We start from the raw sequence: 26025 nt of genomic DNA on the forward strand, positions 1-26025 counted from the left end.
GCTGTAATAAAATCTTCCTGTCAACTGCAAGAGAAAGTTGTTAAGTAGTATGTTGCAGCATTGTATGCATGCCTTTTGTATACACATAATTATACAAAGGACATAATTTTATTATCTTGGAAAGAGACAGAAGAAATATCATTATCAAAGGATAGCAAAGAACCTATTAATAGTCCTCTCTCTGAAAATTTTGGGGAAAAGAAGTGACACATCATATTTGTGCACTGTTTGCCTTCCCCTCCCTTACTGCATGATAAAACACAGCTTAGAAAGAGCAAAGATCAGGGGAAAGGGGGCACAGAGGACTTTGAAAGTGAAATGAGACGTGAGGAAAAACTGTCAAGTATTCAGGGCTTTTTGTTTGTGGTCACACCAACCTGGTCGTGTTCAAGGCTTGCTGTGGTCAGGGGTCATACCTGGCAGGGTGCGGGGAGGGGGGACCCGGGATGCTGGGGACTGACCTCGGGTTGCTGCAAGCAAAGCAAGAGCCTGTCTCTGGCCCACGAATGCATGAAGAGTAGCGGGGGAGTCTGATCCCAGACGCCACACTGGTCCTACTCTGAAGTTCGGGATCTATCCTAGCACTATAATTCCTTACTTGGAGAGCAACAAAACGCTCTGTTTGCAGGCTACGTTCCTTATTAGAACTCTTAGCTCCAAGCCTGCTGTAAGATGATAAAATATCTCATTTCCATTCATGCATTTAAGAAACATACACTGAACTCTACTGTGTTCTAGGCACTGTGCTAAGGATCCAGTAGTACGAAAAGGTCTCAGGATCTCAATTATGCCTTGTTGTGTTGGGAATTGTGTCTGGAACGGCTAACTCCCAGATAGCTTACAGAATCAACAATATAAATGTGCAATAAAAATTTAATTAATTCTTTTATTTATAAAATAAAAATATTAAATAATTGTTAATCAAGAAAATATAGCTATCACTTAAGTGTAATGTTAATTTTTAATTGATAAGGATATTCTAGTATATACATACAGATACTTCACCTTGTGTAAGAAGTCCTCTAAATTGCTCAACTGCTTTGGAAATGTCAACTTGGAAAAATTCCCAGAGTTGAAGCTTTGGAAAAATGTCCTCCCAAATGATTGTTCGAATGCACTGAAAAATGTTAATAGTTACACATAAATATATATATTTTACTAAATATTATATACAATACTAAAAGATTCTAAAGAATTTTCCACCACATGCTTACTAAAATTTTGTTTTAGTGTGTTACCCACTGTACATACTAACATTCATTTGACGGTCATTCTCAATCAAGGCAGGGACTCCTCTCTCTTTGTATTTCCCATCTGCAACATCACAGGATAAATGCCAAAATGCTCGGTCTAGGACCCAGGCGGGTTTTAGGTGTGGAGAATTCACCAGGTTGTATGCACATTCCGGGTGTTCTTGGATCCATTTACTATTGGTTGCTAAAAAAAAAAAAAAGACTGTAAATAAACTGAAGTTAGCACCTATGCTAGGTTTAAAGATGGGATAAGATATGACACCCACCTTTTCCCTGTCTCTGCTTTACAACTAGTGATGAGGACAGCTGCCTCTGGTTTTCCTGGCTTGCCTTTACAGTGTGGAATCCCCACCCCACAAGAGATCTGAAGCAAACGCATCTGGGGCCACGTATTCCTGACTTGCCATGCCAGGGTGGAGATTTCCCTCATTGTGTGGGTTTAGGTAGCAGTGAGCCCCAGACGTCTCAGCTGTTCTCCCCTAGAACACAGAGTTCTGGCAACAGAGCACTGGGGAGTGAGAAATGCTGAGGGCTGGCTCCGTACAACTGATTAGAGTTAGTTAGTTAAAGGCTAATACCTCCAGATGGGAGAGAGCCGGCTAGCAATGGACGCGCTACTCTGAGAGTGGGGTGGAAGGAGAAAGCAGGCTGTGATTCCCGTGTCACAAGACACCCACTTGTCTTACTGAGACGTAGAAGATTTCCTTTTTTTTTTCTTCTTTTTTTTTGCTTTTCGGGTCACACCCAGCAATGCTCAGGGTTACTCCTGGCTTTGTACTCAGGAATTATTCCTGGCAGTTCTCAGGGGATCATATGGGGTGCCAAGGATCCAACTGAGGTGGCTGCAGGCAAGGCACACACCTTGCTCACTCTATCACTCTGCCCATCCCTTTCCTTTGCTCCCTTCTTTTTGTTTTGCTGTTGTTCTGGCAGTGACTGGGGTTGTCAAATGTACTTGTTTGTGGAGTGCCTGGCGGACTGCATGTCTGGTTTGGGTGCTCTCTGGGAGTCACTTAGCTGTGGTGCTTGCACACACACTGGTTGTGGTGCTTGCTAAGGGTCACAGTCCTGGCCTCAGTGTTCACGCACCTTTTCATTACAGCATACACTTGGATTAGAGTGACTGCCTCACACTTGGCTACGTGCTGGAGAGCAAACACTCTCTGTGGTGTCTGGGGTCCCACATGGCAGGGCTGGAGGCCAGGCTCCACATATGTAACTGGATTTCACTGGGAATTGGACTCACAGCCTCAAGTCTGCGAGACAAGGAATGGGCTGTCTCCTTGGCCTTAGTTGTACACATTCTTGAATAAATGCTTCTCTGTAAGCTGAAAGCACGTAGGGAAATTACCAGAGATTTTAAAATGGCTGTTTAAAAAAAATAATTTTCACCAATGACGGCTGTTTTTCTGGGTATGCCCTTGAAGTCCTCCTCTGCCATTCTGGACTTTGAGTCTCCTATGATAATTTTTTTTGGGGGGCCACACTTGATGGTGCTCAGGGAGCTGCTCCCAGGAGTGGTCAGGGGGTCATGCAGCGATGGGGACCAAACTGTGACTTCCTGATACAAAGCTCAGCTTGTTGAACTATTTCCCATGGGATGATTTTTAAAATAAGTATCTGTTTTACAGAACACACTGTGATCTGTAACACTCATAAGTAAGGTTGAGGGAAAGACTAATTCTCTTAGATGGCACAAAATTTATTAGATGTTTCAGAATAAGGTCTTTGGCAGAGACTTCTGTCCCCTGGTTTTTATTCTTTCTTTGTTTTTGCTTTTTGGGTCACACCCAGTGATGCTCAGGGATTACTCCTGACTCTGCACTCAGGAATTACTCCTGGCAGCTCTTGGGGGACCATATGGGATGCCGGGGATTGATCTCAGGTCTGGCACATGCAAGGTAAATGCCCTACCCATTGTACTATGGTCTAGCCCCTTATTCACCTTTCTTTAGTAGCAAACCTCCAAGTAATGTTCAGTTGTATACATTACTGACAAAGCAACAAGTACATTACAACCATCTTTTACTGGTGGGTGTGACGGATGGGAGGAAGGAAGGAAGGAAGGAAGGAAGGAAGGAAGGAAGGAAGGAAGGAAGGAAGGAAGGAAGGAAGGAAGGAAGGAAGGAAGATAGTTTACCAGTTTACTTAGTAGATTTCCAGATTTTTTAATAAATAAAAGCAAGATACTGGGAAGATTTTGAGATAATTACATTTAAAATAAATACTGATAAATGACAGTGTTTTTCAGGTTCAGGAGAGATAATGCAAAGGGCTAGTGTGCAAGCTTTGTATGTGGGAGGCCCAGGGTTCAGTTCCAGCACCACAGGTACCCAACCTGTTAGTGACTCGGTTTCAAGCACTGAGCCACAAGTATCTCCTGAGCACCTTTACAGTGTGGCCCTAAAACAAACAAAAAGAAAACACAGAAAGCATTCAGGCTTCTCTGTATTGTATACACATGGAAGCAAATATCCTCCAGGTCTATAGTCAAACTGCAAGTTGATCAATGCTAGAAACTTCCCCAGGTCCCACAGCTCGGACTGGGGAAGGGAACAATAATGCCCCTGGATAATGGTAACAATAATACCACTTGGAAGCTGGTGGTATATTTTATAGAATTATGTACTGCCGAGGACTTGCAGTCTCCAAAAGGTCAATTTTAATACACCCTTTTACCATGCAGAAAATATTTCTTTGTTCAGCTTTCCATTCTAAGAATTTACCAATAATTCCCCAGCTTAAATAACAGTTACTCAGTGTTTCTGGGGGGAAGGAGGAGCTAGGCCATATCTGGTAGCACTCAGGGGTCACTTGCAGAAGTTCCCAGGGGACCCTGACTCCAACTTGGTGTAGGGAGCCATTTTACCTTACTGATCTTATCCTGTCACTATTTGTTTAATCACTAGCTAACCCCATGCCACAGCTAGCAAAGGTTGCCACTCCTAATCCTACTGATCTTATCCTATCAGCATTTGTTTATTACTAGCTAAATCCCGTGCCACACCCTGCATTTCTGTTGGGGGTCCTGGCACCACCTCCTCCCAACAGGGGGGCTAGTGTAACTTTTCAATGGAAGGTTTTACCCCAGGGAATGGCAAATAGCCCCATGTTGGGCGCCAGGTGTGGAAGTCGATGTGGAGGTCTCGTTCTGTTCAGCAGGGAGAACCCTTCGTAGGGCGCAGCCGAAAGAACAGACGCAGAGCCCGGAGGAGGGAGAAAAGGCATTTATTCTATGGCAGTTACAGTATTTATACCTCCCTGTTGGGAGGAGTGGCAACCTTTGCTAGCTGTGGCATGGGGTTAGCTAGTGATTAAACAAATAGTGACAGGATAAGATCAGTAAGGTAAAATGGCTCCCTACAACTTGGGCATCCTACGTGCACAGCACTTGCTCAGCTTCTTGGACAACCTCTCTAGCCCTAGTTTTGTTTTTTTAAATTATATAACACAATTCCAGCCAATGACAACATAAAATTTGTAAGCTGAAATATGTGATGTAATCATTCTGCTCTTTTAATGATCACTTTTCTATGTTTATGAATGTGACACAGGAAATGTTTGCATATTGATTTTACCTTCAACTATTACTGTTTTCTTCGAAAGACTTTTGCTACAGAAGGTGATTTTTAAATTGAAGAATATTTAAAAAATACTTGCATTTTTAAAACTGACATTACATAAAACAAAAATGAAAGAGTCATAAATTCATCAAAATTAATAAAAGTATTTAATGAAGCTCATACCAGTATGATTGTATACGACATCGGTAATGCAAAGAATATTCCATTCCTTTTTCAATTTTTCCACTAGTTGTCCAACATCATTCCAGGAAAACTTTTGATTAGGTCTTGAGAAGTCGGGATTTAATTCTAACTGATTAGCAAGGGAGTAGCATGACCTAGACAGGCCGAGAGTTTGCAAGGGGGTAAAGTGAATCATGTTGTAACCTGTAATGTAAGGAAATAAAGACTACTGAAAAAACAAGTCATACAAAATTAAGCAAACTATAAATTTTAGCTCTTAATTCTAAGAAGCAAGACAATTATGGAGCTGAAAAGGGGAGTCAAAGAGTCCAAATCTGGCTGTACCACAAACGACATTATGCAACTGCTTCATCAGGCACTTGTGGCTACAGTCACTGAAGCTGGTGATGGGAGCTTCTTCATATTCAAGGTGGGAACACTGATATAATAGAGCTAAAAAAAACCCAACAGTCTAGAAACTAAGAGTTCAGTTTATATAGCATATTTGTTTTTGATGTTCCATAGTTCTTATATTCTGTTATAGTTGAGTCAATGAACTTCTCATTTATTTTTTCAGACTTAACCTGAAGGTAAAATTAATATTACTCTTAAAAAAAGGCAAATTCTAATTTAGTTTTCATTCTATGCTTGGTATGTAATGAAGCATCTACCTTCTACATGGAGAATAGTTAACATTATACTTATATATTGATTTCATTTTTTCCTAACTGAGTGAATAGTTTACTACCAACTTTTATGTGTCAGAGTAAAACCTTATCAGAGTAATGTCTTTGAAAAAAATGATTTTATTTTATTACAGTGTTAAGCTGAATCATATAATTTGTCAATTTGTCTAATTTCAAAAATTTCATATGGTTCTATGCTAAACTTATAAGTAAAGAAAGAAACAGAATGAAAAGAAAAGCCTTTAAAATCTGTGCAACAAAGAACAGGAAACAATATTCTCTTTAAGGGAAGAAAAAGGCAAAGGAAGCAAGCTGACATTACCTGACTCCTTGGCAACCATGAGCCTGCTTTCCCACTCATCCAAGGGCCCCAGGCATTTGGCCAGGTACGTCTGCAGAGTCACACAGTCCAGGGGCAACACATAATTATCAGTACCAACGTGCAGAACAGGATCCACTACTATGTAGCCTCCACCACTTCTTTCATTTCTAAGAGGAAAAAAAAAGAAACAAAACCTTTCAATTCATGGAATAAAAAAATTCTCATCCATCAGTTCGATTTAATTGGAAGGTGAATTGTCCTGTTTTAAAATGTATTTCACATATGATAAGCACATAAAATTATTTAAAATGTGACATTTTGGGGCTGGAGTGATAGCACAGCGGGTAGGGTGTTTGCCTTGCACGCAGCCGACCCAGGTTAGATTCCCAGCATCCCATATGGTCCCCTGAGCATCACCAGGAGTAATTCCTGAGTGCATGAGCCAGGAATAACCCCTGAGCATTACTGGGTGTGACCCCAAAAGAAAAATAATGTTGTGATATTTTGTTTAAAATGAAGTGACATTACAGTGGGGAGGACACTTGCCTTGCAGGTGCCCTATCCACCAACAGAAGCCGGCAGGTTCTGTCCCCTGTGTCCCCTAAGGTCCCCCAAGACCAGGAGTAAGCCCTGAACAGAGAGCCAGGAGTAAACCCTGAACACTGCCAGGCATGGCCCCAACAAAAAAAATTGCAATACAAGTTAACGAACACATCCAGTTTTATCCTTTTCTATTTTACATGTAATTACATAATATAATATATAAAGTATGTAAATGTTAGTTTAATGAAAAGTTAGTATACTAAAATAATTTAGTAATGAGAGGACCTAAATAAATACCACCCTATAATTAGCCTGTATGATAAAGCTAGAATAATAATAAAGGCATTACTTATAAAAATAAAAATACTAATTCTCAAATTAGCTTTGTTATCAACCGCCAATCTCCATCCCTCTCAGAGAGCCCAGCAAGCTACCGAGAGTATCCCGCCCATATGGCAGAGCCTGGCAAGCTAGCTGTGACATACTTGATATGCCAAAAACAGTAACAATAATGGACCTCATTCCCCTGACCCTGAAAGATCCCCCAATATGCCACTGGACTACACTAGCACATGACAGGGAGGAATTGAGATGTTACTGGAGCCCACTTGAGCAAACAGATGAAAAACGGGATGACAGTGATACAGTGATCAACCTCCAAAACACAACTATATTCTTTTTGCATCTCAAGTAGTTCTAGTGAAAATTCCACTGCTGTGATTCAGGTAGCTTTTTGTAAGTGACATAATTTAAAGTTATAAAAGAAATAAACTCTTCTTTTCATACAGAATACCCCACTTACCCTTGAAGGAAGTAATACTGAAATGATCCAGCTTGCTCGAGATCAAGTTTGCAATACTTATCAGAATCATCTTCTCTTTCTGTTGGATTTTCCCATTCCAGGCAATGGAATTTTTCTCGATTAAATGGTTCTCCAGGAAATGGGTAGTTTGTATACACAGTCACTGATTTTCCTTGTAAAGTCGGGCCTAATCGAAACTGTAGCTCAAACCCTATAAGGTAAATAAATAACTCATTTCAACATTTTAAATGACCACGTCAGGGGCTCAGACATAGCTCAGTGGCAGAGTTCCTGCCTTTCAGGCAAATGAGGCCCTAATCCTGGGCCCTGTCTTAGATGCCCACATGTCACTGAGATCTTGAACTTCTTGCTCAGTTGTGTCTCCTGGGCCACAAAATGAGTGTGTGACCTCCAGCAGACTGCAATCAGCTGTAGGCACACAGCCAAGAGCTCAATCCACTCACCCCCACCACCACAATGGAAAGAGAAAGAAAGCAGAAACACAATCTCCAAATAAAAAAATAATCCTATCAAGACAGATGTTTTAAGTATGATGAAAAATACTTAAAAAATAAATTCAAAACTAAAATGTTACGATGAGTTATTTTGTATTTGTACTTGGACGATGTTTGTATTTAACAAGTATTGTAAGACATCTACTCTATACAGTCCCTTTCCTCTTCCTCTAGAAATAGACTTCAAATGGCAATTTTGGGGTAAATATAACCCATCTGTGATGATGCCCTCAATTGCTTTGTCTTCCTCCTGTACCCCAAACTCAGAGGCGCCTACCTAACCAAAGAGTTCTCTAGCATTTTCTGAGAAAATGAGTTTCTCTACGGTGTTGGAGTATGCAGTAACATAAACTTTATGGGTATTATGGGAGGCCTATGTCACCAGAGAATGTCAGCCTTCCTGAGAAACGAACCTGTGGAGAAGAACTCAGATTTCTCAGCTAAATTCTGGAGGCCTTTAAGCCCGACACCAGCTTTCATTTTTCCTATCTGCTCAAATGTAGTGGTGGAGAAAAAGAGTTAACAAAGAGCAAGTAGAGATATGAGAAGTAGTGAGGAGGCCTTCCTTTCCTCTTAAGTGTCTGCTTAACATCTGCCAGATAGTATCAGCATAGTGAAACTCAAGCAACCAATATAACATCACTGACGGTGGAATTGGAAAGAGCTATACAACCAGTTCTTACGAGTCAGCCCAAGAATCTACAGTTCACAACAATCTAAATCCCTACTCCTCATGGTCCAATTAATTAAACCTTTCCTGAAATTCTGAGAGTGAAAATACTTTGGCCCAAGTTGGGCTTCTTCTATTGAAATATATCTGAGGTCTCTGTCCAGTGTTGCGATTATTGTATTGTTAAGGGGGAGGATTAACATACTACATTTACAAGTTGAACACTAAAGAAACTTTTGATTTGCTGATTAAAGGCAGACTTTAAACAATGTAATTATTAAAATATGGAGCTTTTAACTATAGAAAAGTCTATTAGAAATATGAGTCATTTAAAGGCTGGGATGTAGCTCAGAAGTAAAGCACTTGTCTTGAAAGTGTGAGGAAGGAAAGGAGGGAGTCAAGGTGGGAGACCAAGAAGAAAAGATGGAAGGAAGAAGCAAGGCATACAAACTTGAAACATAAGTGAGAAATTACAGTTAACTGTGGGCAAGAAAATTTGTTTTAGCTGGTTATATCTTGAATTCTTAAGGAACTTCCTGAGGAAAAATGTAGCATGTTAATATTAACTTTCTGTGTTTGACTTACAAAATATCAAATAGAATAACGACTCCATTATGAGACTTGTTGTTTCTGTTTTTGGCATATCAAATACGCCACGGGGAGCTTGCCAGGCTCTGCTGTGTGGGCTGGATACTCTTGGTAGCTTGCCGGGCTCTCTGAGAGGGATGGGGGGATCGAACCCAGGTCAGCTGCATGCAAGGCAAATGCCCTACCCGCTGTGCTATTGTTCCAGATAATAAAAATAATATACTCAGTATATAGCATATAATAAGGAACAAGACAGACCAATGCATTGATTGCCGGCTGTGTGCAGCTTGGTTCTGACGGCAGAATGCAGTCAGAAATGAATGAGACACACCCAGTCCACGGCCCCTACCCTGTAAGCTCATCTACCAGCCCCGCTTTACAGACTCATAACCAAATCTTGGAAGAGATCAACTACCCACCAAACATTCATGGATATGCAGTTTCCAGCTGAGAACCCCCTCGGAAGGGGGGTGGGCCATGTCCCCCCTGCTCCAGCCTGGTATCTGCACTCACACCGCAACAGCTGCTGCCTTGCTAGTGGCTAGACCCCACCGCCTCATCTGAGCACTATCTGAGCACCACAAATTGGCCAAACTGCCCAAAATTTCAGGTACACCTTCCACACCCCCTTCCTGAGAACTCTGGGGTCTTCTTGGAGTGGGGGAAGAAGGCCTCCTCTCCCCAAGTCCCCCTACTTCTGGAAACCCTGGGAGTCACACCCACATCCTACAACTTCTGCCAGATAAGCTCACTGCCCAATCAAATATTCTGGAGTTTCTGGAGCAAGTGGCCACATATGGGACAGCAGGACTTCTCCAACCGGACAATACTGACATCCCAGGAGAAGCAAACAAAATTAGATGGGAAAGTAACATAGTATCCAACTAAGTTCAATTAACAAAGCATTAACACAGAAGGCTCAACAGCAAGAACAGCAAGTAAGCCTCAGACAAGGACTTAAGTTCCCCGTAGAGATATAACAATTTTCACAAATTTTCTTTTACTATTTTTAAATTAGCAATTTTAAAATTAGCCATTAAATTAGTCATTTAATGGCAACAAGCAACATAAAATAAATTATTTTGGGCCTCCTAAGGGGGCAGTCATGAGGGGTGGCTGGGAAAAAAGGACAATGGTGGAGGGAAGGTCCTACTGGTGGTGGGGTTGTGTTTGAAACTGAATGTCTGTAACAAATACATCATGAACAACTTTGTAAATAACGGTGTTTAAATACAGTGTGTGTGGGGGAGAAATGAATGTGAAAAATAAGAAAAATACATTATGTCAGGAGGGGACAAATGTTTAGGGAAAAAAATCAGAGTAGTATGAAAGAAAGGTTGGATGCTTGGGTAAAGAGGTGACAGAAAGGCCCCCAGCTCACCCACTTCACCCCAAATTACATTGCTCTGAGGGTGTCTGCCACTGACCACAATAAAGTAATTGGTATGGAGCTTGCATTATGCTGAAAAATTATAAACAAAATTAGAAGCAATTGTTTTCAGAGAGAGAAAGCGAGGATAGATAGACATGCAAACAGAAGGGTGATCTCTTAGAGTGGGGGAATTTCTGGGCTGTCACCTAGGGAACAGGAAGAGTGGTCTTACTGACCTGAAAGACAAGAGCTTTCGAGTAGGGGAGGCTGAAGACATTGAAAGTTTTAGGGCATATCGCAGGAGAGAAGAAAGCTATTAAAGAAAGAGCTCCAAAAATTTAACCAGGATTGTCTTGCACCTGCATGAGACTCAGTGTGTGTGTGTGTGTGTGTGTGTGTGTGTGTGTGTGTGTGTGTGTGTGTGTGTGTGTGTGTGTGTGTGTTGTCAGGGAGTGAATGCTGGGCCTCACACATTATAACTCAGCCACATTTCCAGCCCAGTGGTTACATTTTCTGAGGCACAGTGAAAAGACTTTGTTGAAGACCTAAAGTTATGCTCTTATGTTAAATGTCATCTAATATCATGCTCTTCTACTTAAACATGACATTTATAGTAAAAACTACTATAAAGCTTCCTACAATGCTTAAATATGAGTCCTCAAAACTGATCCACAGATAACATAAATGGTTGCTGAAACAAAACTTACCACTCCTTTCAAGTTGGACAACAAAATCCTAAGACAATATCACAATGATCAACATCCAGAAAAGGAAGTCCCACTGAAAGGGGCCAGGGATTGATCACATAGTCTCTGTTATGAAACATTCCACAAAGAGGACTAGAGGGGTTGCTTGTGATGGGAGATGGGTGCTGAAAGTACACTATGGACCAAACACGATGGCCACTTAGTACCTGTACTGCAAACCATAACACCCAAAAGGAGATAGTAAAAGGGAATGTACCTGCCACAGAGGCGGGCGGGGGGGGGGTAGGTTGTGGGTGGAGGGAAGGATACTGGGAACATTGGTGGTAGAGAATGGGCACTAGTGGAGGGATGGGTACTCGAGCATTGTATGACTGAAATGTGATCATGAAAGTTTGTAAATCTGTAACTGTATCTCATGATGATTCATTACCAAAAAAAAGGGAATGTAAATGATCTAAGACTTTTGCATTGGCAAAAAATAAGATAAAATTTATTTAGTTATAAATTTAGGATTTAAATAAGGATTTATTCATCATCCTGAAGTTAAAAAAAGATACCAATGGAAATGATTGTTTTTTTAAGATTCTGAATACAGTTAACAAATGATCATCTCTGAGAAGGAAAATTAATGAAAGTTCTAACACTGCCTGCCAAGCTTCAGACTGGCTCAACAAATCATTAGGTAAAAACCAAAAGGATTAAAGTATTGCCAAGAAACAACTCTATCTCAGAACAAGTCCAAGAAAATTGATAAGAACCCAAAATACTCAGCACCTGACTTGGTAAAATTCTCAATGTCTGGCAGCCAAAAATCTCAGCAGTCAAGGGGCTGGATCGATAGCAAGGCAGGTAACCTTGCACTCGGCCGACCCGAGTTCGATTCCCAGCATTCCATATGGTCCCCTGAGCATCCCCAGGGGTAATTCCTGAGTGCAGAGCCAGGAGTAACCCCTGAGCATCGCTGGGTGTGACCCAAAAAGCAAACAAAACAAAACAAAACAATAAAGTAGGCATTATTAAAAAACAAACAAACTCAGCAGTCAAGTACTACAAGAGAACAAACAGTGAGCCTGACCCAGGAATGACAGACGGTTAAGCTGGCCAACAAAAGGACTATGTTATGGTGTCTGTTTCCAAGATGTTCAAACAGTTGTCAAGAAATATGAAATAGTTTAAAACAGAACAAAACCATTCAAATAAAAAACGTTTAGAGATGAAAAGCAATGGGTTGCGAGACATGGCCAAAGAATAAATTAGTGAACTTGAAGACAAAAGAATATAAAACTGCAAAATGCCCAGCGTTTCTCTTTTTTTAAAATCTCTCTCTCTCAGCCTCTCCTGGGCACAGCACAGCCTCCACCCCACTTCTCTGAGCACAAAATGGAGACACGCACCGAAATGCGGGAGATCGAGGGCGGGGAAGTACCGGTCTCCGCCCACCTCGGACACTTTCCCCCTTCCGCCCGTGCAGGGGCCCGGTATTTCTCTAGGTTTTCCCAACTTATGAGCACCATAAAAGGGTAAAAGATTGTAGCGATAGAATTTCAGGCAGAATTTTCCCTGGACTTTATACAGAAACCCAAAACCACGGCCGCGCGACCTAATGTCATCTAATCATCAGCAATATGAAATGGTTCCTTTTTAACGGGTCGGACTTTGGTGGGAAACCCTAACAAAAATAGTAAGTTTTTTGTTGAAATATTGAAGGCAACCAAAATGGTAGCCATCTCTCTAGATTGAACTAAGCATATCCCCACGCCAGCTGAGAAGAAATATCCTTCTTTCTCGGGAAGAAACGCGGCGTGGCGTTAACCATAGTATGATGTCCATTAAGTTGACACGGACCTGGTGGCATGGGAATGGGATACAAGGGAATAAAGTATTATGTACATGGAACAGCGGGACGCTGGTGGAATCTCGAGTCGGGGCCGATACCAGCACACTACTTTTGGTTCCAGAAACTGCAGACTTTCTACCAGACTATCAACTAAGACAGAGCCCCACGCCGGCTGATGACAGGAAATAACCATCTTTTCCGTTTTTTTTTTCCTTTGTCAGGCAGCGTGGTGAATACTAAACAGGCGTGAACTCGGTGCCGTGGGACGAGGGGGGAAAAAAATAGAAAAGTTATGTAACAAACAACGGGACTTAATATCTTTACATTCTCAGCAATGGAGAACTATCAAATGATTCCTTGACAATAGGACTGTCTTTTTCCTTTTGGCGGGAAACCCCAGCAACAATAGCGAGTTATGTGTTGAAACATAGAATGTAACCAAGATAAAGCGTAAACGAAGTGAAACTTATCACTTACAAGGGCGGGGACTGGGGGTGTGGGAGGGGGCGGGAGGTATAATGGGGTGGTTGGTGATGGAATAGGGGCACTGGTGAAGGGAAGGGTGTTTGAGTAATGTATAACTGACATAATCCTGAGAACTATGTAACCCTCCACATGGTGATTCAAGAAAATTTTAAAATATATATATATAAAACTGCAAAATGAAACAAAGAGAGCAGGAAGAAAATTTAAAGTTATCTGAGAAACAATTTAAGAGGCCTGATCTGCAGGTAACTAGAGCTCCCAAAAGGAGAGAGAGAAGGAAGGGACATGACTTAGAGACAAAACAGCTTATAAGAAAGCCCCACTCAGCATGACTCCCATCCCTCCACCAGTATATATTTCCCACCGCCAATGTCCCCAGTTTCCCTCCTGCCCCCTCTCTCCCAACACCCCCAAACCCTGCCTCCTGCCCTATGCCTCTATGGCAGGCACTTGGCACTTTTCCTCTCTCTCTCTCTCTCTCTCTCTCTCTCTCTCTCTCTCTCTCTCTCTCTCTCTCTCTCTGTTCTTCCTCTCTCTCTGTCCTTTTTTGGGCATTATGGTTTGCAATACAGGTGCTGAGAGGTTATCATGCTTGCTTGTGTCATGTTTATTCCCTCACCTCTCAGCACACAGTTCTTACTCAGAGCAATCATTTCCTAGTATCTTTGTCACAGGGGTCCCTCCCTATTCCAGCTACCTTCTTCCCCAGCACTGGAGGCAGGCTTCCTACTGTGGAGCAATCCTCCTAGCCCTTGTTTCTACTGTGCTTGGGTATTAGTCCTATACTATTTTTTTTTATATCCCACAAATGAATGCAATCATTCTATGTCTGTCCCTCTCCTGACTCATGGTGATTCAATTTTAAAAAAAGACCCAAATTTCATGAAGTAAATGAAATTAAACATGAAATTTGTTCCAAGTTCAACAAATACCCCAAACATTAATACAGTTATATCAGGAATATCAAATTCAAGTTACTAAAAGTCCAACGACAAAAAGACTATCTTTCAAGCAGCCAGAGAGAAGGAAAGAGGAAGTGTGTATGTACAGAGGAACAAAGATATGAAAGAGTAGCACATTTCTCGCAAGAAACAAATACAAGACCATGATGCAACATGTTTAAAACTTCCAAAAGACTAGAACTACCAGCAAAGCTTTTACCTCTGCTGAAGCTCTGGTCAAAAGCAAAGGCTTTGTGGGGCTGGAGCAATAGCACAGCGGGTAGGGCGTTTGCCTTGCATGCAGCCCACTCGGGTTCGATTCCTAGCATCCCATACCCCCGAGCACCGCCAGGAGTAATTCCTGAGTGCATGAGCCAGGAGTGACCCAAAAAGAAAAAAAAAATAGCAAAGGCTTTGAGAACGATTCCCCCCCTGCCCCCAATCTGATGTTGCAAACCAGCAAGGAGGAAAGGAAGGCACAGTGAAGTGGGCTGGGTGGCTGTTAATTAGAGAAGTCAGCGGGAAGGGCTATTTTTATGTGAAGAATGTCAGTGTGGGCTCCTTCTCCAGCCTGGACACTGGCCTGTATCTTGACCTGAGATGTGTCCTCTTGTTTCTGTCCCTAGGAAGAAGCCCATGTTCTCTACCTATCTGTCGTTCTCTCTCCTCATATTTCTCTAGGCAAATTTCTTTAAATAAAACTACCTTAGGGAAGGTCACTGTGGCGCTGGGCATATTGCTTGACACTGCAAGCCTGGCACAACTGCTGTCACTGTCACTGTCATCCCGTTGTTCATCAATTTGCTCAAGCAAGCACCAGTAACGTCTCCATTGTGAGACTTGTGTTACTGTTTTTGGCATATCAAATATGCCACGGGGAGCTTGCCAGGTTCTGCAGTGTGGGTGGGATACTCTCGGTAGCTTGCCGGGCTCCCCGAGAGGGACGGAGGAATCGAACCTGGGTTGGCCACGTGCAAGGCAAACACCCTCCCTGCTGTGCTATATGGACAACTTTGTAAACCACAGCGCTTAAATAAATTTTTTTTCTTAAAAAATAACTACTTAGAAATAAAAAGAGATGCCAGTTTGGCTCACGGCAATTCCTGAGATGAAGGATATGTAGATATACTTGTTATGACTGAAACTGCTCTTTGTGGAATAGTAAGTTCTTCAGAGCCATTACTGTACAGCAGGCAGATTCCACACCTCAGTATTAAACACCAAGTGAGACATTCTATGCAAAACAGAAGATTTGAGTAAAATATATTAAGATAATAATGTTAGTCTCTTCCAATTTATTCTAAACCAATTAAATGTACATTTTTCTATAAATGCATGAATGGCCCCTTTAGTACAGTGCAGTATGGATAATATGAAAAAAATACAAATTTCTGAAAAAATTATAAACTGATAAATACTACTAAATAGATTCCTGGATTGGCTAACATAGGAATACAAATTTATTCTTAGTAGATGGCTGCAGGAAACAAAGTCACTAGGTTACTAAGTAACTATCCGCAAGTCCAGGAACTCCTTTTACTTCTCATACCCTACAATGAACTCACTTTTACTTCTCATACCCTACTATTTAGCTAAATGCAGATTTTTCTCTATGAAACAATTTGGCATAAATACACCAAGTATTAATAAGTTTTACATGCATAAATTTCGCGGGATGGACGGGACCCTCCCAAGCAGTGTCCAGGAGGATTTCAGAGCCATCCTAGGGTATTCTCCCCGGCTGCGTGAGGCTTGGAAATGCAGTCTCGCTCTGACCTGACAGGGCTGCGGGTTATACCAAGGTCATCCCAGTGGTGTGTGGGCCCTACCAGAGTGACCCCCTGCCCCGTAATCACTTGGGTCCATGTGGCGCTGAGAACTGAGTATGGGGCCTGGTGTATGCCAGGCATCACCCCAGTCCTTTGAGCCCTCACCTCAGTCCCTACGTTGTATGTGTGTGTGTGCATATATATATATATATGTATTTTTTTTTTTTTGCTTTTTGGGTCACACCTGGCGATGCACAGGGGTTACTCCTGGCTCATGCACTCAGGAATTACTCCTGGCGGTACTTGGGGTACCATATGGGATGCTGGGAATTGAACCCGGGTCGGCCGCGTGCAAGGCAAACACCCTACCCACTGTGCTATTGTTAGAGCCCCATGTTGTATATTTTTAAACCAAATAATTTCACAGACATATTTTCTAAGAAATTAATCAGTGACATAACATAGATTCTAATATGTAAGGTGTTGATAGATTTCATATTTATAATTAAAATGACAATAATCAAAATATATAATAACAGGGAATGATTAAATAAATGACAAAAGAGAGTCTTAGAGCCAGTGGGTTGAGCCCTGGCAACACATGGACCCTGACTGCCACCAGGAGCAATCAACCCCTCAAGCAAATAGCACCCAAGCACCTATGAGTAAGGCCCCCAAGCCAAAAATACATAAATAAGAAAAAGAAATGATGACATTTTCTAAATTGAAATATAAAGCCATTCAGAATTATTGAAAATAACAATATTATTTTTATTCTGCATTGTTAAATCTTATGTATCTCTATAGCTCTTTATATAGCAGAGTCTCCTGCCCCCGCGCCAGGCTGTCTTTACTAGGGCCCCCTCGAGGGGGGCAGGTTGAGTTTCCCTCCCCGCCCCAAGCAGAGCCCCAGCAACCAAAAACCTCTGGAACCCAGCCACAGCCATGCTCAAGGCCACTCTCCACACACTTGGACGAGCCTCACCTATGAAGGAACTGACAGAGGAACCCAGGTGTGCAGACCCATGGCTGAGATCTCCAAGCTTGTTTGGATTGGGACTGGGCCTCCTCCACCCAGGTCCCACATTTTCCAGTAGCTTGGCGGTCACACCCAGAAACTGCCCCTGTGCCATGTAATCTCATCAAGATCCAGAAACTATAAAACTAAGATCCTGGAAGACAGCAAGGCAGAATCTCGCACAGCAGAGCCTGGCAAGCTATCTGTGGCGTATTTGATATGCCAAAAACAGTAACAAAAATGGGCCTCATTCCCCTGACCCTGAATGTGAACAGGGAAGAATGGAGACGTTACTGGTACCCACTTGAGCAAACTGATCTTCTATTTGCTTGAGCGGGCGCCAGTAATGTCTTCATTCGTCCCTGTCGTGTGCTAGTGTAACCCAATGGTATCTGATCTTTCCAGGAACAGCAGATTTCAAAATTGTTTAGACAGTATAAATCGAAATCTGTTTGAAATAAAAAGGACAGAAAAGGGTTTTTACTATTTCTAACTTTATAATTAGGAAGACATCATTTTAAAATGAGCGATAATTATGAGATTAAGAATTACACAAAGAAATAAAACATGAATAAGAACACTTAATAGCTATAAAACTTTAATGACAATGAGAATTTAAATGATTAAGTTTGTTATAGATGAAATGATGCTTTTTTTATCAAGTACAGATAGCTGCGATTATGGCTTAAGCATATTTAAATAACCTGTCCCCTGCTAAGTTTATTCAAAATTGTTTTTTTATTACACAAGAGTTCAGAGATCTAAGAGTACAAAGGTCAAATTTCATCTAAAACCTCTAAAACATTTGGGTCAATGGTCTAAATTAGGAAAAAAATGTGACAAATATACCTAAACATAAATATTCCTATACTTGTATGAGTTTAATAGGCTGTATAAATTATAAAACATCTGGGGCCAAAGTGGGTAGGGTATCTGCCGTGCACGCAACCAACTTGATCCTAAGTTTGATTGCCATAGGGTCCCTTGAGCCCACCAAAAGGGATCCTGAGTGCAGAATCAGGAGTAAGCTCTGAGTCCTGCTGGGAAGTGACCCCAAAACAAAAGAAAACAACAAAAGAAAACAAAGTCCAATCAAAATGTTAAAATTAAATGATAAAACAATATTTAAACACCAAATTTATTTTTCAATGGGTGGAAAATAATTTGGCTCTCACTAAATATATTACTAAAAGCAATGTGATACAATGAATTTCGTTTACTTTTTTCTCTGAAGTGCTGGGGCTTAAGGTCTTACACATATAGAAGATGGAACCTGGGGGCTGGAGTGATATAGCACAGCAGGTAGGGCGTTTGCCTCGGACGAGGCCGATCTAGGTTCGATTCCCAGCATCCCATATGGTCCCCCAGCACCGCCAGGAGTAATTCCTGAGTGCAGAGCCAGAAGTAAGCCCTCAGCATCACCAGGTGTGACCCAAAGAGCAAAAAGAAGAAGAAAAAAAGAAAGATGAAATCTGCCACTAAGCCACATCCCTGACCCTAATTTGTATTTTCTGGAACAAATTTAATAAATCTTTATTAATAGAATTATGAAAACTTTCCTTTTCAGAAAGTTTTTTCACTATATTCTTTTCAAAGGTCTTGGTTTACTATTTAGTATTAAATCAATTCAAAGATTATAAGTTCAGTTTATTGTGATATTCAGTTTTTCAACAGAAATAACATTAATTTACACCACTGTAGTTTTTAGGGGTACAATTTCACATTTCTTCAGAGTACATGTTACAATCCTGAAAACACCATCTAAGAATGTTTCAATTGCTGGAGAGTTGAAAAAATTTACCAAACATACCCAGATATACATAGAAGAAATACCTGATGACTATGTTACTATGATATTAATTTTTCACTTCCATTAACTAGTTAATATTTTACTGAAATAAGGCTAGTAAATTTATATTTTCCCTGCTATCAGTTGCATTAACAAGCTGAACTGAAGATGTTCCATATTTATACATTAACCTAAAATCCTTTAGTTGGAAGATTCTTAAAAGAACAGAAAATTCTGGGGCTGGAGTGATAGCACAGTGGGTAGGGCGTTGCCTTGCACACGGCCAACCTGGGTTCAATTCCCAGCATCCTATACGGTCCCCTGAGCACCGCCAAGGGTTAATTACTGAGTGAATGAGCCAGGAGTAACCCCTGTGCATCGACAGGTGTGAACCAAAAAGCCAAAAAAAAAAACAACCTCAGAAAATTCTATTATCAACTTTTTTAAAGCAAATAATCATTAACATGTATAAAATCATATGATGAAGGTTTTCCTAAAAATACACTTGATACACTTGGCTGAGCAAAAGCTGGCAAACGCTAAAAAATTAGCTCTTTTTTGCTGATTTTTGGAGGGGAGTGGGAGCGAGAGACTGGGTCACATCCGGAAGTGCTCATGGCTTATTCCTAGCACTGTGCTCAGGGATCACTCCTGGTGGGGCTTAGAGGACCATATGTGGTTCCGGGGATCGAACCAGAGTTGGCTGCAGGCGGGACAAGCGTCCCACCCACCACACTACTGCTCTGGCCTAGATTTATGATCTTAATTCTTTCCCCATTTTTTCTTTATAACTTACGTGACTGCAAACTGAGACCACGATGTCAGCTGACACAGAGCAGCTTGTCAAACAACACTTTAACACTAGCAAGAAAAGGTAAGCTGCTTCCCGGCAGCGGCCACTCGGTGCATCCTGCATGTTCTCCTGTGTCTTCACAGGTTGCCACTCTGGTTTCCTCGACATCCCTCGGCTGGGGACTGAGGCGTACAGATGGCTGTCACTGCCCCCGTCTACGTGAGGATGCGTGTGAGTTCTGCAGGGGTCCCGCCCAGGGTTACCCCACTGTGTCAGTGACCTGCTGTGACCTGAACTGGAATTAGGGGATTAGAAAGTAAAGGAGCAAAAATTTTGTGTGATATTAAGAGAGTTTTGGATTTTTATTTAGACATTTGCAGAAGCTCTGTGACTAGAAATGAATCGTAAAACTAAGTGACATTTATATCAATTTTGCCTTTTATATAATCACTTTGGTTATATATCCGTTTGCTTAATGTCATCTTCCCAGAATCTACTGATGTTAAGGCTACTATGTTAGCAGAACAGAATCCATTTTTGGGGACTCCCTGGTGCTTAGGGGACACCAGCACTATAGTCAGAGGTGCTCAGGGGTCCCTGTGGTGCCAGACCTGGGTTTTGAGCATACAGACTCAGCTCTTGACTTAGTTCCCAGGCCCCTAATTCACTTTAAAAAATGCCCTACCTCCTGTGCTATAAATATTTCTATCTTGTTTCCTTCACTCAACTTACATAAACTTGAGCTCCTATCAAGGGATCTTATTATATATGTATGTGTGCATACACAAACACTTTATATATATATACACACACATATATATACACTTTATATATGTAAACATTTTCTTTTTAAAAAATGGTAAAATTGAGCCAGAGCAATAGTATAGCAAGTAAAGGTGCTTGTCTTCAATACAGGTGACCTGGGTTCAATACCTGGTATCCCTTATGGTCCCCTAAACACCCCAGAAGTGACTCCTGAGGGAGGAAGAGCCAGGAGTAACCCCTGAGTATCACCAGGTGTGGCTCAGGAAAAAATTGTAAAATTTAGATGGAAGAATTCCAGATTTGGAAACTACTGATTTTGTTCATTATTCTTTCCATATAGAAAGAGGTCACAGCTCTGGGAAGAAAGGATAGTACTTTGGTCTTGTACTTGCTGACTTAGAAGAAGAATCTATAGAGAGAATACCTAAAATGGAAAAAAAATTATATATCGAACTGAAATTTATGCAAATGTATTTGCTTATAAATTGAAAAGAAAAATGAAGACAGGGCTTTGGCCATTTTTATATGGTCCTTTCATAAAAAGTTCTCAATTAAATATGAAAGCAATAAAAGGTCAGTTTTTCTTCATATTACCAGATCACTAAGTTCTGAGCATTTAAAAATGTCTCAAACACTGATCTAAGCTTGTAGCTTTAAACAGACAAGTTTTTAAAAGAAGACTTCAAAAAGTCTTCTCAATGTCGTCTTCTCTCTAGTCTCCCATCTTTTTGTCTTTCATACTAGAAAATAACATGGTCACACTATTACTATACTGTACACACAAAAATATTTGACATGTTCTCATTAAGTCATTCGGAGGAATTTACTGGTTTAACTAGAGTTAGAGTCAACCATATCATTCTTAAATATTCCACAGGGTTCCAAATACATGGCTGACTTTACTATTGTCTCCCGCTTTAACTGGAGTTGTAGGAATCAATGAGCAAGAATGTATTAAATCAAATATACTGTGCTATCCTCACAAGCTCTAGATACTATTGAGACTAACAAGCTTTAGACACTATAGTATTATTCTGTAATGTCTGTGATCATTGTATTATGAAAAATCAAGGAAATTAGATAAAGAAAAATTAAGGAAAGACCCCATGGAGCAGGTGGAACTTGAGTTCAGTGATAGGTAACACACAGAATGACAACAATAGTGGAATTTAATGGTAGTGTCAGGCATGAGAATTTAATGGAGGTGTCAGACATGAGAAACACCACAAGTTTGGGAATGGAAAGGGAGTTTCTAAAAGCCATCAAAAGATGAAGGATGCTAATAAAGAAGAATACAAAGAGATACAAACTTGGCTAGGGAAGGTGGAATTCCATGACAGAATGTCTTGGCTGCCAGGAAGAGGCGTTTAAATTTTAGATACCAATGAATAAACAAGGGAGAGATTGTATAAAACTATTCCCTCATTTGGTGTGAAAGGGATACAGTATTTGTTTAGGCATGTGGAAGGAACATAGTAACCAACTAGCAGATATTTGGAAAGAAATTCTGGAACTTAGAGATGGCAGTAGAAGAGAATAAATGAGAGTAGGTTCTAACTTCCGAAACTGTATCACTAGATGTCACCAAGCAGGGGAACTAGAAAACAAAGGGTTGGGAATGAGAAGACAGTTTTGAACTTGTTAGATTTAAATCTTCCTCATGAAGCTGTCCTGAAACTATTCTATAGATTTACGCTGGGATGAAGTCAAGCAACCAGAGCAAGACTAGGTAATCTCTTAATGCTTAATATCTATTTGAAGACATATTAGTTCAGATCATCAACATTCAGTTAGGTAGAAAAGCAGAAATCAATACTTTAGTCCACAAATAAAGAAATGTTTAGAATTACAGTTCTGAAACACTCTTCTTTCAAAACAGGTCACCAGCATGTTGGGCAATGCTGAGGCCATACACATGTACACTTTTTGAAGCATTAAAAAAAAAATTCTTGCAGAATCACATAAAATTAAAATGTGGAAGTGAGAGCTCACACCACCAGGAGTACTCAAGAGATTAGGGGGGAAAAAATGACAAAAAAAAAATACCAGCAGAGGTCATAGTCAGAAAAACAAAAATGGAGTGTGCACCCAGTGATCCCAAACACCAAAGTTGAAAATGATGACGATCTGGCAACACATTTGAGGGTTGTAATTTTTAAAAAAATAATTTTCTGATTATGACACTAGTTTAAAGAAAATCTTTTGGGGGGCCAGAGTGGGTAGGGCATTTGCCTTGCTCGTGCCAACCTGGGTTCTGGGTTCGATCCCCAGCATCATATGATCTCCCCAACATCGCCAGGAATGACTCCTGAGTGCAGAGCCAGAAGTCAGCCCAGAGCACTGTGAGGTGTGAACAAAAAAGCCAAAAAAAAAATTGTAAACAGATATTTTATTTATTTAAAAAAAAATGGTTTTGGTGTGGGATCTTGGTTCTCCACTCAGAGATCACTCCTGGTGGGGCTTGGTGATAATACGTGGTGTCAGGGATAAAACCCGGGTAGGCTGAGTGGTTGTACTATCTCTCTGGCCCCTGAAATCTTTTAAATCACACCTCAAATGCATTTAAACATGACTCAATCTGCTATGTCATCTTTTGTACTGATGTAAAACAGCAATAACAACAATGAGAACAAGAAACCAACCACTTTTTGCTTTTAATTTCTCTATAGTTGAAAAGCTTTTGCTAACCATAAAGCAACAGTTTGCTTTTCTGTTAGGATCTGTTTAACTAATCCCAAATTCCAGGAAAGGGGGCAGGATGAAGCTTGGTGGCAAAGTGCATGTTTTGCATGTACTGGGCCTTTCATTTGATTCTAGGCATTGCATAAAAACAATTTTAGCAAAGGAAAACAGCTATTAAAAAAAGCAAAACTAAATGTATCCAAAATAAGTCATATTCAATTTACCAAGTCACAATACTTTACGCTCTTAGAAATAATGTAGTGACTATTCTGATCATAGAGTCAACTTCTGCTTTTAAGTAGAAGTTACATATCCTCATTCTAACACGACAGGTAAAAAATATTTTCAGCTAAAATAACTTTCATTTAGTTTTTAGAGCACTGGGTCAACTCTGAACAAATCAAGTTACGGAAAGGGCCAGAGGAATTATATTCAAAATTTCAAAATAGTTCATGACAGTCAGTGGATAGAAAATTTTAAAGACAGAGCTAATTGACTTGCTGGCTCTGTCTTTAAAATGACTAGCTGACCTTGCTCAAGTCTGAAGAGAGTCCTTTCCAGCCTCTCCATTTCGTTCAGAAGTAAGATTCTAATCTGTTTACTGGGTCCCATTTTGGCTTCTAGAGGATGTGGAATCTTGCAGAAGAGCGAAAACTGCGAAGTGAGTCCTCCTGCGAAACAAAGAGCAATTAGGAAAAGAAAACCCTGGCCTCCCCCTCCCTGAGAATGACAGCCCCTCTTAGACCTTCTAAAAGGCTATTGATCACCATGCAAGAGCAAATCTGATAAGCGAGACTGGGGGAGACACGCCACGAGCGGTCCCCTTCTTTGGGTCACAACTGAGACCAAAGGTAATAACAATGATAAAAATAAAAATTAAATAAATAAAAACTAAAATAATAGTAATAATAATAAAAACTGCGGTATGACAGATCCTTACGAGGAAGGGACACACAACAACAATGCAAACACAAACAAACAAAGCAACAACCAAGCCCGGGGCGGCCCCGGGAGGGAAGCAATACATTTTGGAACGTCCCGGGGAGAGATGCCCGGGCCGGGCCGGAGCGTCCCCGCGGGAGAGCGGGCCCCGCGCCGAGCTCACCGGGGAGACGGCCCGTCCCGCGCGGCCACCAATGGGGACAGCGGCTGGCCCCAAGCCGCGGCCAGCGACCCACGGACGCGGTCCGAGCAGCAGCACGTGCCCCTCCGCGTGCCCCTCGGCTCCCGCGGGGCGCAGTCGGGCGGGGGGCGCGGGGACGCGGCGGGGGACAGGCCAGACGCTCCGGGCACCGGGAAGGGCACGGGGCGGGGCGGCGAGTGGCCCCGCCCCCGCGCGCCCCCGCGACCAAGGCCCCGCCCCCGCGCGCCCCCGAGACCAAGGCCCGGTCCCCCGCCCGCCCCACTTCCGGACCGCGCGCCTGGACCACTAGTCTCGCGAGAGTTCGCTCGCCCAGCCGGTGCTGTACCCCGCCCCTGCAGACCCGCGGAGGCGGCGGCCTGGGTGGAGCCGGCCCGGCGGTGTGAAGGCGGGGTGGCCTGGGGGCCAGGAGGCGCCGACACCCTGCTCGTCCCGCCAACGGTGTGCGCGTCTCTTGGTTTGCACTTGCTTCGCTTTGCTTTTTGCTTTTCTTTTTTTTCCCCAGGGAAAGCTACACCCACGCTGCTCAGGGGCTCCCTCACCCCCGAACACACACACACACACACACACACACACACACACACACACACACAGAACGTGCAGACAAGTTGCACCTTGTGCCTCAAATCAGGCCTTTGCACGTGCAAAGCGTGCGTCCACTCCACTGAGCGCTCTTTGGCCCTGACCTTCTTCCTAAACGCAGCCTAGATTTCTTGACTTCTCTGTATCCAACATAAGGGGTCTGGCAATGCATTCTCCTGTGATACAGCGCGAGCCCCCCCCCCCCCATCTCTACTGCCATCTTTCTGTGTACAGACACAGCATGACTAGGGAGGTGGGGTGTGACGGGTCCCGGAATGAGCGTGCAGACACCGCTTGTGTTCACGGCGTCAGGTGGTAACTAACCTACGCACAGCATAGGATTTGCATTGGCTGTCCTTGCAAGTCGTTTTGCAAGAAACGCAGGAAGACGCACAGTTGTCTAAAGTCAGGATGTTATGCCTGCCAGGAAAGAGAATGCATCTTCTAGGACTTATAATTTTTTAAGTTTTATTAGGGCACTGTGATTCACAAGTTATTCATAGTTGGATTTTGAACATACACGTTTCAGAAGTGATTCCACCGCCAGTGTCAACTTCCCTCCACCAATATGTTTCCAGGTTCCTTCCTTTGTGCCACCCCCTGATCCTGTCATCTCGGCGAGAATCTTTTTTTTTTTTTTTTAAATTTTTTATTGTGGAAAGTTACAAAGTTACAAAGTTTTCAGGTTTAAATCTCAGTTATACAATGCTCGAATACCCATCCCTTCACCAGTGCTCATATTCCACCACCAAGAATCCCATTATAGCTCCACCCCGCCCCCTCACACCCCAAACCCCCCCACGCCCCTAGCCCCCCCCCTAAGCCCCCCCCCCGCCTGTGTAACTAATAAATTTCACTTTACTTTCACTTTGATTGCATACAATATTTCAACAAAACTCACTATTATTGTTTGGAGAGTCTCTCCCCTAAAGTCAGACCTGCTGAAAAGGAAGCATTAGGTAATTTGTTTTCCATTGCTGAGGATGAAGAAGTGTGAGGTCGAGTGACCACACTTAGC

At 42.0% G+C, this 26025-nt stretch overlaps 1 protein-coding gene across 1 annotated transcript in view; it reads right to left on the reverse strand.

Annotated features, from left to right (window-relative positions):
- The window catches only part of AGL (amylo-alpha-1, 6-glucosidase, 4-alpha-glucanotransferase), an 83837-nt gene extending 59185 nt beyond the window's left edge, over nt 1-24652 (reverse strand). Inside the window, exons 1-7 of the mRNA XM_055145505.1 lie at nt 24390-24652; nt 23815-23955; nt 7353-7563; nt 6008-6174; nt 5000-5203; nt 1256-1437; nt 1006-1117 (exon numbers count right to left, since the gene is read on the reverse strand). Coding sequence (XP_055001480.1) covers nt 1006-1117; nt 1256-1437; nt 5000-5203; nt 6008-6174; nt 7353-7563; nt 23815-23896 — 958 coding nt within the window. The 5' untranslated portion in view covers nt 23897-23955; nt 24390-24652. The remainder of the gene's footprint in view (nt 1-1005; nt 1118-1255; nt 1438-4999; nt 5204-6007; nt 6175-7352; nt 7564-23814; nt 23956-24389) is intronic.
- Nucleotides 24653-26025: the final 1373 nt, after the last annotated feature.

This window comes from Sorex araneus, chromosome 8 (genome assembly GCF_027595985.1).
Source record: "Sorex araneus isolate mSorAra2 chromosome 8, mSorAra2.pri, whole genome shotgun sequence".
Lineage (NCBI taxonomy): Eukaryota > Metazoa > Chordata > Mammalia > Eulipotyphla > Soricidae > Sorex > Sorex araneus.